The sequence below is a fragment of the Crassostrea angulata genome, chromosome 6 (assembly GCF_025612915.1).
Source record: "Crassostrea angulata isolate pt1a10 chromosome 6, ASM2561291v2, whole genome shotgun sequence".
NCBI lineage: Eukaryota > Metazoa > Mollusca > Bivalvia > Ostreida > Ostreidae > Magallana > Magallana angulata.
Window position 1 is genome coordinate 14,353,095 of NC_069116.1, and position 18,082 is coordinate 14,371,176.

Here is an 18,082-nt window from a genome sequence, read left to right on the forward strand (position 1 = left end):
ATTTACCTCTACGGAGAAAATTCAGGTTCCAGATCGTAGAGCTATAGCTTCTCCCATTCAAACACAAAAATTTAGTGTACACAAATTGCGCTAGTTTTGAACTTTTAAACTAACTTAATTTCTCGAACATTTTGTACAAATATTCAATACCAAAAATTCATGGGTCAACATTATACTACTTGTATCATCATTTCACTTGCCTCTGATATTCTTTTAAACACAATCACCAGACCCGTAAAGATAAGTAGTGTTGTTTGTTTACATGCAAAAATTAGCGACTTCCAATCTGCCCGTCAATTTGACATACTTCATTTTCTGAGGTCGGTTGCTATGTTTAAGAGAAAGACTGAGGAAAGTACTGTGACGAAATTGGTTGTAAATTGTCTTGAAAAATTACTGGTTCTAATTATTTCCACATATTTTTTGTTAAATAAGATTACTCAATCCAAAACTAGCGCACGTTTTTGTGCGTCTTAAACTGCAAATTTTTACGACGTAAGAAACTGTCATTCATCAGAATTTTTCAGACCGGGAGCCTTAGACCTGCATCTAGGGTGTATTTACATTGAATTATTCATGTAGAATATTTTTAAGGACAATAAATTAAAATGAAAGTTGCGTGTGTGAAGGAACTTCATGTTCACAGTCATTATTGGGGACCATGGAGAGGAAATAAGGAATGTGATGCTTTATTTATTATGTTAAGGAGGCTGGATGGTCAACAAATTGACCAACAGATCTACGTAATAGTTTTAGTTATGAATTGTTTAGCTAAAAACTATTACATGTATTAAGTAACGATAAAATCCATATATTTTACCTTTTAAATTTGTGTGTTTTCCTACATTTTTATATACAAATAGAATTCTTCTTCTTCTAGCGGAGATTACTACAGTCTAAAATATCCACGACCATCGAACCCTCTTAATGTAAAAGGTCTATAGTGGAGATATATCCAGAGTTTGGATAAATTTCATGTTCGTCAAAATGTAGCCTGTTCAGGTGAGCAATGTTGCCCATGAGCCTCTTGTATATTTTTTTTGGTCATTGCACGCATATCTCAAGCACGTGTACTGAAAAGCTCAGCTTTTGTATGAAATTTCCAAAAAATTCAATTACAAAACCAAGTGCGTGTGTTGTTTATTCTCACCATGTTCAATATTGTCTAAACCTCGAAGTAATTAAGGAAATAATTCAAATTACCTCAGTATTTAATATATCGACTAATTCGGTGCGACTTTTGAATTAAAAAAAAAAGTCAAATAAGGGGTATTTTAGAGAAATACTTCCTCCTTGTAGGAAGCATACTTCCTGTATGGCCTTTGTTAGCATTGCATGACAGTCATCATGCATCCAGGCGCCTCGTATCTCCAACACGATCCAACACTCAACTCCTAGCAGTCTTTGGACTACGTTCTTACAAAAGAGTTAGCCGTATCTTCTCGTAACTTTTACCCCTTGTCGACATGGCAACAGAAATTGATATTCGCAGGTAATTTTGATAAAGTTACGTAACATTAGTATCTCAGTTTTAGCATTGTACATTTAATGCACTATATTCTGCAGTGCATTCATGAATGTTAATATGATTAACTGCGTAGTATCTTTGTTCAGTGCATTCTATTTTTATTCCAACATATTTAAATGTTTCGTGGAAGTGCGGCAAGGTGTAACCTTGATGAAATCATATTACCGAGTCGAATTTCTTGGAAGAAAACTATTTAGTACTACATACTTGTACTTAAGGTAGCTCCATGCTCGTAAAATTCTCTGAGGAAAGTTGAAAAACTGAACTGATTTCGACTTAATAGACTTAAATGTCATCAATTGTTAGAAAAAATATACATGTCATCACACTTTTTGAGATGCCAGATAAACATAAACTAAAGCATATTTTAGCATTAGAAAAATGTATTTTTTTGTTAAAAGTAAAATCTTGTAGGCAGAAATTTGTTTTTCTTTTTTAATTTTAATGTCAACTTTATCAGAAAACTAAAATTACAAAAATATTTTAAAATTAATCGTTGGAATAAGAAAAACTATAGCATTTAGACATACAACTGAGAGAAAAGTCCGAAAAAAAGTTATTTCCCCTTTGCATAGATAAAATATATAAAAATTTGAACTTGTGTATGCGAACCCAAATCATAAAATTGTCGGTTCACAAATTCTGAAGTAGCTGAACTATTCAAGATGATGTTTCAATGCAACCAAAAATTCCGACATTTTTTTTTTTGGGGGGGGGGGGGGTCTTTTTTTTTTTTTTTTTTGGTTTGTTAAAAAAATCAAACTGAAAAAATTGCTTTTGTTAATTGCATAATGATATAAAACAGTAAATGAAAGAAAAATACAAAGAACATTTTTGCTAAATTTATCATTAATCTTTGTTCTTTCTAAAGATGTTGAGGCCTATAAATTGCAGAGTCATGTCATTAACTATAATAAATGCACGGCGTGGATTTAAGAGATTTCTAACGTTTTATTGGCGGATCCAGAGGGGGGTTCCGGGGGTCGGAACCCCCCCCTTTTCTCTGGGACATATGTATTTTTAGGTCACCTGAGTCACTCAGGTGACCTATTGCAATTGGTCTTCGTCCGTCGTCGTGCGTTGTGCGTCGTGCGTCGTGCGTTAACAATTTTACATTTTTAACTTCTTCTTGAAAACTACCAGGCCAATCGTTACCATTTTTGGTGTGAAGCATCTCTATGGTAAGAAGAATCTAAATTGTGAAATTTATGGCTCTACCACCCCTGGGGTGCCACGGGCGGGGCCAAATATGCAAAAAAAGCCAAATTTTCAAAAATCTTCTTCTCTACTTCCACACAAGTGAGGAAAAAACTGAATGCATGGTTATGATGTCCATGAGGCCCTCTACCAAAATTGTGAAATTTATGGCCCCTGGGTCAGGGGTTCTGGCTCTAGGGTGGGGCCAATATGGCCATATAGTAAAAATGTATTAAATCTTAGAAAATCTTCTTCTCTACTCCCATATATATTTGTTAAAAACTAAATGAATGGTTATGATGTCCATGAAGCCCTCTACCTTAATTGTGAAATTCATGACCCCTGGGTCAGGTGTTCAGGCTCTAGGGTGGGGCCAGTATGGCCAAATAGTAAAAATGTATTAAATCTTAGAAAATCTTCTTCTCTACTATCATATATATTTGTTAAAAAGTAAATGCATGATAATGATGTCCATGAAGCCCTCAACCTAAATTGTGAAATTCATGACCCGTCGGTCAGGGGTTCAGGCTTTAGGGTGGGGCCAATATGGCCATGTAGTAAAAATGTATTAAATCTTAGAAAATCTTCTTCTCTACTCTCATATATATTTGTTAAATACTAAATGCATGATTATGATGTCCATTAAGCCCTCTACCTAAATTGTGAAATTTATGACCCCTGGGTCAGGGGTTCAGGCTCTAGGGTGGGGCCAATATGGCCATGTAGTAAAAATGTATTAAATCTTAGAAAATCTTCTTCTCTACTCCCATATATATTTGTTAAAAACTAAATGCATGGTTATGATGTCCATGAAGCCCTCTACTTTAATTGTGAAATTCATGACCCCTCGGTCAGGGGTTCAGGCTTTAGGGTGGGGCCGATATGGCCAAATAGTAAAAGTGTATTAAATCTTAGAAAATCTTCTTCTCTACTCCCATATATATTTGTTAAAAACTAAATGCATGATTATGATGTCCATGAGGCTCTCTACTAAAATTGTGAAATTCATGACCCCTTTGTTAGGCGTTCATGCTCTAGGGTGGGGCCAATATGGCCATATAGTAAAAATGATTTAAATCTTAAAAAATCTTCTTCTCTACTCCCACACATGTGGGCAAAAAACTGAATACATGGTTATGATATCCACAATCTCCTTTACCTAAATTGTGAAATTCATGGCCCCCGTGTCAGGGGTTCAGGACATGAGGGGGGGGGGGGGGGGGCAATATGGCAATTAAGTGTTAATGCATATAATGTTTAAAAATCTTCTTCTATATTCTCACACATCTGTATAAAAAACCGACTAATAATTATGTTTACCAGGAAGTCCTCTACTGAAATTTTAATTTTCATGTCCCCTGGGGTATGGGTTTTGACTCTAGGGCAGGGCCAAAATGGATGTATAGATGCTAATGCATATAACGTTAAAAAATTATCTTCTTTACTCCCACACACCTGAAAGGAAAACTAAATTCATTATTTTGTAGACCAGATCTTTTAGTTTTTCACCAAAATTATAGGTTTCACAGTTCTTTTTGAATTATATGTGGTTGCCATTACAAATTTATAATTTTTCTACTCCAGTATGAAACCTAATTAATTAGATGCATATATGAGACTCCATGACAAGTTTGTGTATTGGATATATGCTACTCAGGTGACCGTTAAGGCCAATTGGCCTCTTGTTTCGAAAACTTGTAATGCCTATTTAAAGGCAATTTTTCCCATTTATACCATAAATACTTTAATTATCTTAAATAAATGCTTTTAAAATTGCTCATTTAAAGAATTTCTTATGCGGGTTATGCTATTTTTCTGGAATGCTAGCTATCTTCATACCTGAATCACAAACGAAGCTTTTTTTCCCCCAAGAATCGGAAATTACGTTACAGAAATACCGTGTAAGGGGTTTAAATGTAAACCATTATGTAAATGCACAACTTTTCACAACTTTCTTGAATATGATCTCATCTGTACTAGTGCCGGGTGATGTTGCGCACCAGTTACAGAGGTCACATCAAGTTCCCTGGGACGACTATTGCTTGTACCATTGTATTACACATGTACAATCTATTCAGCAGATAAATTATTCCCATTCTTTTGTCATATCCTATCATTTAGACCTTTATTTAAGAAGGCAATCAATAGAAATCAAAATCGATAAATAGCTCAGAATTTAAACATCAAAGACATAAATAATAATAATAATCGTAATAAGTCTGGATCATTTTTTTTTTTTTTTTTTTTTTTTAGTGTTTCTTTCTATTAAGCATAGACGCACGTTCTCATTGCTGGAGACTTGGGTTTTTTTTTCTAAGGCTAGAAATTGTGCAAATCTTCCTTACCTAACCCAAAACGCTTAATAAATGCAGTGCACTCTGATATTGAAATAGGTATGAAATGCATTAGATATTGACGAGATAACTGATAATTAAATTTACGCATGAAAAACGTTCAAAAGGCATTGTTTGTTGAAAAATAATGAATTTTGCATGTATTGATTATTATCAATTGGAACCCCCCTTTTCCAAATTGCTGGATCCGCCTCTGCGTTTTGTTTACACCAACCATTAAATCAAACTAATTTTACATTCAAGAATAGTTTATCAGACATAGCTAAAATAATAAGATAGAACTACCTCTTAAACCAAATGTGCGTTAACGTTTTTAAAACCGATAAAATGCTTCCTTTGGTGATTCATGCGAGATATGAAGTTGGCGACATTGCAGAAAAAAACACATAACTCGCGTTAATTATAAGCATTTTATTGTTTATATATATTTACAGCTTTCTTTTAACAAATCAATAAATTGATTGTAAAAAGTAAGGTAAATTAACTGAATTACTGTTTAAGTACCGTACATTAGTATGTTAGCTAAAAGAAAGAGCCAAATCATCATGATTATTTCGTGCATTTCGGGATTTTTCTTAGGTCGCTACATATTATTTTTCGACTAATCGATGAATGGGGCGTCCGTGTAGATTTCAGTCCTGTCAATTTCCTGTCAGTTTCAGTCGCTGTAGGTTTCGACCAATCGATAAACGGGCGTGTAGATTTCAGTTCACTAAAGTTTCCGAAAGAGATGGACGGAAGCATGCTCGGTAGATGTAAATATTTAGCTTTGAACAGTATTTCTCTGTTTTTATAGCACAGTCTGTGGAATTATATCATGCCATCCAGCGTCGGAAACCCGCCCGGTGATGTAGAGAGGAATGGCGCGTAATCAACCTTGGGTTTCCGACGATGATGTCATACCAGAAAATAAAATCTTATTTCTTACTGCAGGGATTTTTTATTTTTTTATTTTATTTTATTTTTTGGTCACACAACTTTTCAAAGTTGAAGTGACTTGGTCACAATTTGAACTTCAAATTTTCATTTTAATTGTCTAGAATGGTCAATAAGGCTGTTTTAATGGTATGTCAAAATTTTAAAGTCAAATGTTGAATTGCAAGCGAGTTATAGAATCCTTAGTTTTGTAAACATAGCTTGAACCTTGTTATTGTTTACTTATGTGTTGTATTAGAATAAGTTTCAATTTAATGTTGCCTTTTGTCGTTGATAAAAAATAGTTTATGAAGACATTGAATCAGTTCATCTTGTTTGGCACAAGTTATTTTGTCAAAGAAATGGTAATTTCTTTACTTTACAATCTTTTGTAATTTAAACACAAATATATAAGACTCGAGCTGTGTTACATGCTCATTCCCTTTTACTGCCTTTTAATAGTGTTCAGTTTATTAAGCACTATCTGTTGATTAAAATCATGTGAAAGAAACTGGTAGTTCATTCGGATATCAATTGATGAAAACGATTTTCTGCCATAAAAAGATCAAAAATTGTATGCATCAAGAAATTGTTTGTTAAAATCTAGAAGTCTCTTTTGATGTAAAAGAAAAATAAGAATTATATATTGGTCAATGATTTTTTTTTAAATGTCAAAAAATACTGGTACTTCAAACTGATTCATATTATATTGACAATTAAGAGAGAGAGAGAGAGAGAGAGAGAGAGAGAGAGAGAGAGAGAGAGAGAGAGAGAGAGAGATGGTGGACCTTAAAGGCTATGAGGATATAAAGATCTAAAAAGTACATGTATATACCCACCGATACGTAATTTATTTTGCATCGTCGCTACTTTCATATTAATTAACCCCCCCCCCCCCAATGGATCATTATTTTGTAAATGTGCCTATCATGGACTTTGCAAGTTCAGAGTCGAATATATGGGCTATATTTTAGGCACCCTGTAATTGACCTGCTTTTACCTGTAATTGCACTTAAAATGGAAAAACCGGCTCTTTTTTGCAAAGCATATAATCAACATGATTAAACTATTTGTACCGTGCAAACTACTGCATGTATATTATTATTATAAGTCTACTTCCAAAGAAAGATTTTGTGTACTGGAACTGCATGCCGAATTTTAAGAATTGACACCCACTGCTCTATTTGCCAGTCATTCTATATCATTGTTAATACAAGTTGACAATGGCATTATCTACTGGGGTCAAACTGGTCTACCGGAAATTCCAATCCGTTATATCACTGACTACTATAATTCGAATGGGAATTCCTACTTTCGCTTTCGATGCATATTTCTGGAATAGTAAACATTAAAAATACAAGTATAAAGAAGACAATATTTACATGAGAGTATCTATTTATAAAGCAATCTACAGTCAGGTTAGTATATTATATTATTTCAAGAACTATTAGCATATTTGAAATACTTAAGTTAGAACACCCTCTAATATAACATTTTACATTTTCGACGTGGATTTAGAGCGGTGTATTAGAACAGAAACACCTACATAGCTGTAGTTTATTAATAGTCGTTCTCTATATACACAGGTAAGTTTGTATATTGGCCTTTTGATTTCTTTATTACAATATAATGACACAAAGTTAGATCTTAAGAATTATAAATTAATATGCGATGAAAATCACAGAGCAATGGAAGCTAACGTTATTTTGTTAAATAACACAAAGGCCTATTTGTGTATGAAATGAGCAGCGTAATTATCAAAGCTGTACTATACACGATTATAGAATGGAATGCTTTCTAAATCGTGTGGAACCATAATTAATAATAGATCTATTAGGTCAATTGTACAAAGTGGAAATGCATGATAATAATTCAGGCATACATGTACAGTGTAGCTTGATAGTGAACTTCATTTATGAACTCATGAAAATCAGCTGGGTTAGTGGGGTCTTTATTTTGTACTTTGTCTTTGATATACATAAAACTACTGGTTAATTGATTTTTTTTCTCATTTAAAAGTTAAAACCATTGTTTTTAATAATTTTGTGTACTTCAAGGGAATTAACTGGTACTCTTGAGGTTAAATAAAGTTAAGTTTCAATGCATACATTTTTTTTTATTTCCCCTATTGCCACAAAAGAAGGAATTAAGGGGAGTGTATTGGAATGGAGAATTATGATGGACCAGACTTGGATTTGAACCCAGGCCAATTGAATATTTAGTCATGTGCTCTTATGAGCTATCTTGCTCTGGCAAATAAACAAGTCAGATTGTCACATTCCTTCCCCTTTATTGATCTTTGCCAGAAGATCAATATTTGAGGTCCTTTCCCCTGACAGGAGTTAACTTGTCAGTTCCAGGGACCAGCATTGCACCATATCATGATATGTAATGGGATGGGCCCTTTGAATCTCTAGTCATGTGCTCTATGAACTTAGCGATCTTTGGCTATATAGCAATGGCAGTAATTGAACTGATCTGACCTTATCACAATGCTCATGGTTTTGGAGGGTAACATTCAATGAGAAGCATTTTACTAGCATTGAAATTTTCTGTGTGTATTATTTTTAGTTAGTCATTATTTATGAAATACTGACTTTGAATATCTTTGTTATGACTATTGCTATAGTGAAGATATATCCTGAATTAAACAATACATGTATTATATACATGTATCTGAAAAGAATAGGTTCTGCATGTATTTCCGCATTTCCTGCATTTCCGTATTTTCTGCATTTCCGACGCAAAGCGAAGGTTGACAATGGTTATTGAGGTGTTACCCTCCCAAGCATGCACTATATATATAATGTTGTCAGTGCAGTCCCTGAAATATATATATTGAACTTAATTTTAAAGACATACTGGAGGTAAAACTCACAAAGTTTAGATGTAATTGATAAATAATTAATCTCCTTTTAACCACTGACTTAAAGTTAGTGAGAATTATGACCATTCTATATTAGACTACTGCACATTTTGTCTAACACAGTAAAAAGCAGAACATGATTTGAACAAATATTTCCCAGATTCAAGAGTTGTCCAACTTTGCTTAGGAGCAGGCAATGTTAAAAAATGGATTCAACTCCTGAACCAAATTCTATATTTGTTGTCATATATATTAATAAAGGAGAAGAAATTTAGTTATTCAGTTTCCAATCTTATATAATATTGATTGTCATGTTAAAGTATGAATAGAGGAGAGGAAACCTGTACTCTGAATATGACAAAGCCTTCCTTGTCAAATACTGGCATGAGGAAAAAGATCGAGCTGTTACTATCTCTATGTGGTTAGTGTTGGCACTCATGTACAGATAATAATGCATGCACAGTGCAGTAATTAAAAACATTAAGTGAAATTATGATTATAGTAACTCTAGAGTAATATGTTACTTTGTTGTTAATTAGCACATCTAGTTCTCAGAAAAAAGGTTTGACAATGTATGATTCATCCACATAATTTTTTTTTTAAAGGGGCATGGTCATAATATGAGCAGAACATTTTCCCAATTTTAATGTTTAGAATGCTTTAACTTTTTAGGTGTTTCTAATGGTTATTATGTCAGTTGTTCAGTTGCAAGAGAGATACTTAGCGAGGTCACATTTATTTTGTGAACAAGGCTCATGCCATGCTTGTTTACATAGTTTGTATTTTTGTAAAACCTTTTAGCTGAAACCATGGCCATGCCCCTTTAACCGTTGGTAAAATTCAGTTTGCAAACACTTTTGTCCCACTTTGAGTTATGTCATATTTTTTAGCATTAAATGATGACAGGTTAAAAAAAAATATATGTACATATACAGGAGTTTAGGTCTCGGTATCATGGATTAAAGTTCCAGCATGCATGCACATTGCATGTTAAAATATAAATCATTTTCCTTTACTATTTCAGATTTTTAGAGGTCACCATGGACAGTGGTCAGACACGACAGAGAATGAGGCCGTGGCTCGAGTCCAAAGTGGAGTCTGGACAAATTCCGGGTCTGGCCTGGATAGACCGGGAAAAAAAGATCTTCAGGGTTCCCTGGAAACACGGGGGCAAGCATGACTGGAATGAGGCAGACTCCACAATATTCAAGGTGATTAAACAGGGTTTAGAATGAACAAGGTTTAGATGTAGGGAACTGGAATGTTGCACCAGAAACATTTCAAGGTGGAAGGATGCTTCTATAACGATGTTTATTGTCATCTTTTGGTAAAAGTTTTCTGATTATCAGAAAAAATTAAATACTAGATCATTAACATAGAAGCAGTTTGTTACTTTCAAAATGAAACAATCTGCATAATGAAAAAAGAAATTAAACAATATTCTGTGAGCCATGGAATCTTAAAATGCATGATATTGACAATGAATCATAAATGGTCATAATATACATCTATTATGTAATTGGACCTTGTTATCACAGTGTGAGACCAAAGCTAAAACTTGCTTGTTAAAATTATTAGCATGAAAAGTGAATAATTGAAATTCATGTATAGAGTAAATTGAAATATATTTTCAATATGGTAAAGAAATATTAAGCTGCAACACTTGATTTCATTATCCCTTTATATGATTGTGATGCTTTATGAGTCTACATGTGGGCTACCGGCACACTTGGACACAAATGACAACTAGTCAACCAATACACAACATATCAGAGGTTCAGCAAAATACTAGAAATGTAATGACATAAATGTAATGACATTTCCAGGGTAATAAGGTTGAGGCCTATGTATATATGTACCAACTCATGCAAAATAATGAGGCCTCTCTTTGTTTTTGAAAAAAAAAGTATCATATGTTAACAAATTTTGATTCAGTTAGTAGTTAATTATTTTTAGTGTAAGTTTAAATTGCATAATGAAATGATTGATGCATGTTAAAGTAAACATGCATCTTTCACAGTAAGTGTGTATTTTTTACTCTCTGATATTCAGAAGTAAGACAATTAACTTCAAAACAAAATTGATCACCTTTTGAAAGTATACACATATAAAATTTTTCATTCACATGGACCTTCTAAACCTAGCTGCATTCTACCTATTCTGTTTTGTATTCAGTTGTTTGCTTACATGTACATGTACTGATATTACTCTACTGAACTATAATTGCTTGTTACTGTAATGGCTGATCACTTGACTCTTTCAGGAATGGGCCATACACACGGGCCGTTATAGAGAGGGGGTGGACCATGCAGACTGGCCCACCTGGAAAACACGATTCCGCTGTGCCCTCAATAAACTCCCTGATATCCAGGAAATGAAGGATCACAATCAGCTGGATGGAAGTGATCCCTACAGGGCCTATAAGTTCCTCAGTAAAGAAGGTATAATGCTACTACAGAGTCTCATAGTAATACACAGTCCCTTATTACTACACAGCCCCTAAAAAAAACTACCCAGCTCCTTGGTACTACAAAGTCTCTTAGCACTACACAGCTATTTAGCACCACACAACCCCTTATTACTACACAACCCCTTAGTACCACACAGACCCTTAGTATAAACCAGCTCCTTAGCACTATACAGCCCCTAAGGTCTACACAGTCCCTTAGTACTATACAGCCTTTACTACTACACAGCCCCTTAGCACTACACAGCTCTTAAGTACTTCATAGCATCATAACACAACACAGTCCCTTAGTACTACACATTGTCTTAGTACTTCACATCATCTTAGTACTACAGAGCCTCTTAGCACTGCACAGCCCTTTAGCACTACATAGCACCTTAGCACTACACAACCCTTTAGTACTATACAACCTCTTTGTACTAACCAGCTTTATAGCACTACACAACCCCTTAGTACTATACAGCTTCTTAATACTAACCAGCTCCTTAGCACTACATAGCCCCTTAGCACTAAACAGCCCCTTCGTATTTCACAACCCATAAGTACTATACACTTCTTAGTACTAACCGGCCTCTTAGTACTACACAGCCTATTAGTACTACACAGCCCATTAGCATTACACAGCCTTATAGCACTACACAGCCTTATAGCACTACACATTCCTAAACAAAACTACACAGTCCCTTAGCACTACACAGCACCTTAGCACTACATAGCCCCATAGAACTTCACAGTCTCTAACCAAAACTACACAGCCCCATAGCACTACACAGCTATTTAGCACAACACAGCCCCATTGCACTTCACAGCCCTTAAAGGCCGAACATTTTTACCGGGTGGTAAATCTTAGGTGAGGGCGGGGCTTAATTATTAGAGGTGTGAAAGCCTCCGGGGCTTGCAGTCTACCTGTGGTCGTGAACGTTGCTAATCGCTATACACAGGAAGCTAAATAATACACAGGAAATAAAGAATTAGTCAGAATTGGTCTTAGTTTAAATATCTTATTGTTCTAATGACCATACGAAGCGATTTTATACGGAAATGGTATGTGTCGTCCGAATTTTCTCTAAGCACACGTGTGTGAAGCACAATTGAAAAAATGCAGTAAAATAATTCTGCTATAAAAGTATAACTCAGTACACTGTGTTTAGCACTTGACATTGTTTAAAAAGTTAATTTTAACAATTATAATAGTATAAGAAAACCATACGATCAGTAAGAATGTGGAATGTAAAGACAGCCATACGTCGACAATTAATGGAGTTCGTTTTCCATGGAGTGACGTTTACATACACCAACTTCTTACCAATAAATATAGTTTTATTAGTATATTGTACGTTTGTTGTAAAAAAAATTGTTTTATATGTTTTGGGGCTGTCCATGCATTTTTGTTGAATTTATTAGGTCACACACATTCAACATAATTCAAATATAAATTGTGCGTGTTTTCAATCACTGAATAATGATTTTTCATAATCAATTTAAATACTGGTAATGTTTAAAAATCAATTTTCAATTCCCCCTTTTAATACATGGCGGAAAATATCAAAGATCACATTGTTAATTGCAAGTAAACAGAAATCCGCGGACCTGGCAAGATCACGCTCGGACGATCACGTCAATCAAACTGGGTGCTATTGTTTCAAACTTGATTGATAAGCGGCATCATTTTGAAGTTTGTACAGGTAAAAAAGGGGGCGTTTGTAAAATGTTCGGCCTTTAAACAAAACTACACAACCCATTGGCACTACACTGCCCCTAACTGCTACACAGCCCCTTAGTAATTGATAGATCACTGATTCAGAATGGTATTTTCATCAAATTCTGTTTTTAATTGAAACCAATAGAGAGCATTGAAGGAGGTATTTATCTTTAGATAATAGCATCATAAAAGTGCCTACACTTTTTTCTATGGAAAAGGTACAGCAAATGAGTTGGGTTTTTTGGTCCTGTGTTTAAATATGAAATTTTAATATTACAGAACTTACTGAGATGAAATCCAATAACAAAGAATACCGGGAGGTTTGCACTTTAAATGTAAGTTTACTTATTTCTTTAGAACCTGTTAGAAAATGTATAGAATTTTTCAGCAACATTCAATATTAAAAGATATTGTATTACATGTGTATATCAAGGTTGTTTTAGTATGTGGCAGAAATTGACTTTTCAACATATAAGACTGATTTGATTTAGCTCATTTCTGAGTCTATATATCAACATATTTATGCTTGCATTTGATGATGTACTTAAATTAGTGGAAGCCAAGTTTCACCAAAAATGCCTAAAAGAAAACAAGGCGAAGTGTAATATGTTGACTGTATTTGAATCCAATTTTCTTATTTTTCTGTAGAAGGCTTCAAGTCCCAAGGAAATAACCTCGTCTGATGTTATAGTACTCTCGGAGGTGAAACCTGTGTCTGAAATGCCAAACTTTCCATCTGATCTAGAGGATTTGATGTTGGAACCAATAAAGTCTGATCCAAATCTTGCACCAATGATTCAGTCAGAATTAATCCCAACTCCAGCAGATAACATAAAGGAAGAACAAGGGGATGAGGATATGAAAGGTAATTATCCGACGGTTTCTCTGCTTGATGGACCTCACTAAATGAGAGGTAAATGAAGCCAACAATCAATGGAAACTCAAAAGTATGTTTATAGTTCTGTGCTGAATGTTATAGAAATACTGTGGAATCATTCAGTATTTGTGGTGGCTCAATTTTCAAGGACTTCATGGGTATCCTTTACCCATAAATGAACATTCCCAACAATTTACCGGTACCAATTACAGGTAATGCTTTCAGAAACTGTGGTTTTATTTATGGACTATTTATATTTTATAGATCTGTGTGAGGAGTATACCCAGATGACAACCCGGGGCCCTACACTTCCCGCCTTGATATCCCCACAGACCACGCCATTCTTGCAGGACCCTCCAGGTTAGTACTCCCTGAACAAAAGTTGGGGTCTCTTAATTGCCACAATTTAGTGCAACATGCCTCTATGATTTCAGTTATATTTTCAAACCCTTTTGAAAAGAACCTTTATGTAACTTACCGAAATATAAGTACATGCAGGTAACATATGAAATCTTGAAGCTTGTAAGATACAAGTACTTGAATTAGGAAAGTTTTTACATTAATCATATTCTTGTCTATATGTTTAGATCATGAAATGGAGATAATACTTCGATATTGCCAACAACAAGTTTGTAATTACGGGGTCTGCAGTCCGTATGGATGTCGGCTTTTCTATGATCCGGAGAGGAATGACCAGTTTGTAGATGGTGCCATCAAACAGGAACTCTTTGGACCAGACCTGTTTGAACAGTTACAGTTCCCCACCTGTGAAACAAGCAATCCTGGCCAGAGGGAGCACACTTCCCAACTTTTGGTGGCGTTAGACAGGGGACTGCTTTTGGAGTGCCATGAAGGTGTTATTTATGCAACTCGAAAATCCAGGTTTGTGTTGTTTTGCTGCATTTAGTTTTATTAAAGGCATTGAACGTTATTTGGATGATATACTCTGTCCCAAGTTTCTGCTTCCACTACTTTTTGCTTACTGGTAATATTTCAGTAATTATTAATATCCTTGTACCAAACTACATTCATCCACTAGAATGAAAAAAGTCCATTTATTCTGTTTCAAAATGCCCCCTCTACTGCTTCATGTTTAAATACAAAACCAGAATTAGGAAGTCTATGGGCCTTTGCATTGCAAACGACATGAAAAGTACCCTGATAAAAATGTTGAAAAATTGTGCAACATGTCCCAAGTACATGTATTAATAAATGGAGAAAAGATGTAAACATTTCCCATTATAAATTTCAATATGAAATTTGATTTAATTTTTGTTAATTTCTTTGGGTAAAAATAGATGAATTGTCCAAAGTAATCTTGGATGACCCCCCCCCCCCCCCTTTATTGATTTCAGTTGTACTTCTTTGACAGGTAATGTGTATTTTCGTTAAAATTCATCAAAAAGTGAAGGAAACTGTAACCTGGGACAGACTATAGTAGCTCATTTATCATTTTGATAAAAATCTCAGTCATGTAGATTTAGATATATTTGCTGGTAAATCAACAGGTAAAGATGAAATATATCTGTATAGGTCATGTATGACATTTACATGTATTAATTTACAATTTATAGACATGAAGATAACTTGATAGACCTATTAATACATGTAGTATTGACTGCTGTTTATGTAGTAGTACATGTACTGATCTTTTCATTAGCTAATATACATTAATAGTTTTATTTTTTGACAGATGTGTTATTTTTATCTCATCTCCCTGTATTAACAATGGTGAACCTTTTAAGTTGGAGCGGAATACAAAAACGGCAGTCTATGATTTCCTCCAATACTTTGAAACGGCACTACAACAATATTTGACTGGGGCTGCCAAGAAGCCTGTGGCCCACTTTCTCGTGGGATTTGGACAAAAACTGACATCTAACAATATTGACCTCAGTGGCCTGCTTATATCAGCTCAGGTGTTCCATAGCAGAGCCAAACATCGCCTGAATCAGGTACAATGGATGATTCTAAGGACATGCAGTGTATATGTTGTAAATTAGATTACAAAAACTTACAAATATGAATTCTTGCAAAATCTTTGTCAAAATTTGATATCAAAAAGTTGATTATATTTTTCTCTTTTCAGGTTGCTTGTACAAGCCCCTTGTCATCCTCAATCAAAATCTCCTTGCCGGATGATTATGACAGGCTTCTACATTTTGTCAAAGACAGATGTCATGGACAAATGGAAACCTGATCATAACGCCCAGAGTGTGGATCCCTTGTTTCATCATCTTTGGTTGTTTTCATTGGTTGTTTTGGTTATTACATTAGACATTTTATTTTGATTTTGATTAGTGCTAATTTACTTTTATATTAAGAACAGTGACACCCATTAATTGTGTTTTGTGGGACATTGATATTACCTATTTCAGTCTGATAAAAATATGTAACCATCAATGGTTATGATTTTTTTTTATCATTCTAATGTTGATTTCAAAGTTGGTCTATCAGATGGTCTAAACATTTGTTGAGATTTATTGTTTCATAATGGTGACATAAGTGTTTTCCTAAATACATAAGAGACCAAGTCAAGTACTTTTAAAAGTGAAACCAAATTAGTTACTTAAGTTACTTACAAAACAATATTTCTCTATAGTGAACTTACTCATTAGGAAAAGCTTTTCAGTACATACATGCAAGAAAATTGATTGCTAGAATCATGATGATTAGATACTACATTCTGTAGATTCCTTATTTTACACGAGCACTTAATTCTGCGATTCAACGGTTTTCCATCAAATTGCAAGAACAAAAAATCGTGAATGCCAAATTCTTATCATAGTTTCATATAGTTTACATATGTCTGAAAAATGGAAGTGAGATTTTAAAATTCGTGAGATGTGCCTCTTGCGATAATTCCTTGCATTTAATGAGGAATCTACAGTAGTTACTTATAATGGTTGGTTTATGTAACATATTAACAGTCAAGTGTAAATAAACATGTTATTTTTAAATTGAATTGATGATATCTTTAATTAAGCTATTTTGATTTGTTGAAATAAATGTGTGTATATTCACATGTATTCAGTCTTACTACTCTAAGCACTTACTGTAATAGCCTTTGTTTTGTGATCTGGTGTTAAAAGAGTTTGAAGGCACCCATTCAACTATATAATAACTAGCAATGCTGCATTGTTTTCCGCAATATTAATTTTTGTTATGTGTTTTTATTGGTTTTAATGGTTATTGTTTTTGAATCATGATATTCATATTATGAAATGCAGTGTTGCAGAATGATCACCCCCGATACATTATAATGCATTTTACAACATAATGAAAATATGAATATTATGTATGTAATCTTTAACAATATGATTTGAATTTGTATATATTGTAAAAAAAAAAATGATCATTATATGCAAGTATGTAGCATGAACTTTAAATTTATTCAAATTGTAGCATCATTTCATGTTTATCGCTACTGTAATTTATATTTTTTAAAATCTATAATGTTTGGTCATGCTACTGCCAAAAAACATTATTTTCATCGATAATGCAAATAATATCTTATAGGCTAGACATGATTAATTGAATATTCTAATCTAAAATGTAAGGAATAATTTTAAATATTCATCAAAATTGCTTGCATAAAAATAACATTTGTAAAATTTATGAAAATATTACAAAAAAAAAAAAAAAAATAAATAAATAGTTTTGTTTTCAATTTTTCTCCTTTTTTTGTCACAACATTTTAGAAGATGAGTTTTGGGAAACCAACAAATAAATGAACTGAATCAGGTACATGTAAGTTGTAAAAAGGATAGAAAAAGGGAGCATATATTCATATAATTTTGACATCAATTATTTCATTAAATGGGTGCAGATACTTGAATAGAACTACTATGCTTAACATGTTAATTATAGTCAAATATCACACAGTCCTAAAAATAACCGTTCATAGTCACATTTCACACAACTAATATACAACAGCATGTCCGTAGTCAAATATCACACAATTTAAATTATAAAACAAGTCAACAGTCACATATCACACATTACAGTTATACAACATGTCAAAAGCCACATATCACACAGTCTAGATTATACAACATGTCAACAGTCACATATTTCATAGTCCAGATTATACAACATATCGTCAGTCACATAAAACGGTCCAAATTATACAACACGTCAACAGTATACAGTTGTTGACTGGGGTCGAGGGCAACA

At 33.8% G+C, this 18,082-nt stretch overlaps 1 protein-coding gene across 3 annotated transcripts; it reads left to right on the forward strand.

Annotated features, from left to right (window-relative positions):
* The first annotated feature begins 1,324 nt into the window (after nt 1-1,324).
* Nucleotides 1,325-16,761, forward strand: LOC128189374 (interferon regulatory factor 8-like). Of its 3 annotated transcripts, none has more exons than XM_052860957.1 (9): nt 1,325-1,492; nt 9,885-10,071; nt 11,124-11,301; nt 13,309-13,364; nt 13,678-13,894; nt 14,171-14,266; nt 14,494-14,788; nt 15,600-15,861; nt 15,996-16,761. In XM_052860957.1, exons 1-9 carry the CDS (start codon nt 1,467-1,469, stop codon nt 16,104-16,106), a joined length of 1,428 nt encoding a protein of 475 aa, XP_052716917.1. In that variant the 5' UTR covers nt 1,325-1,466; the 3' UTR covers nt 16,107-16,761. The 3 variants fall into 3 exon arrangements, with proteins under 3 accessions (XP_052716917.1, XP_052716918.1, XP_052716919.1); XM_052860958.1 differs by lacking the exon at nt 1,325-1,492 and adding an exon at nt 7,264-7,412; XM_052860959.1 differs by lacking the exon at nt 1,325-1,492 and adding an exon at nt 7,457-7,580.
* Nucleotides 16,762-18,082: the final 1,321 nt, after the last annotated feature.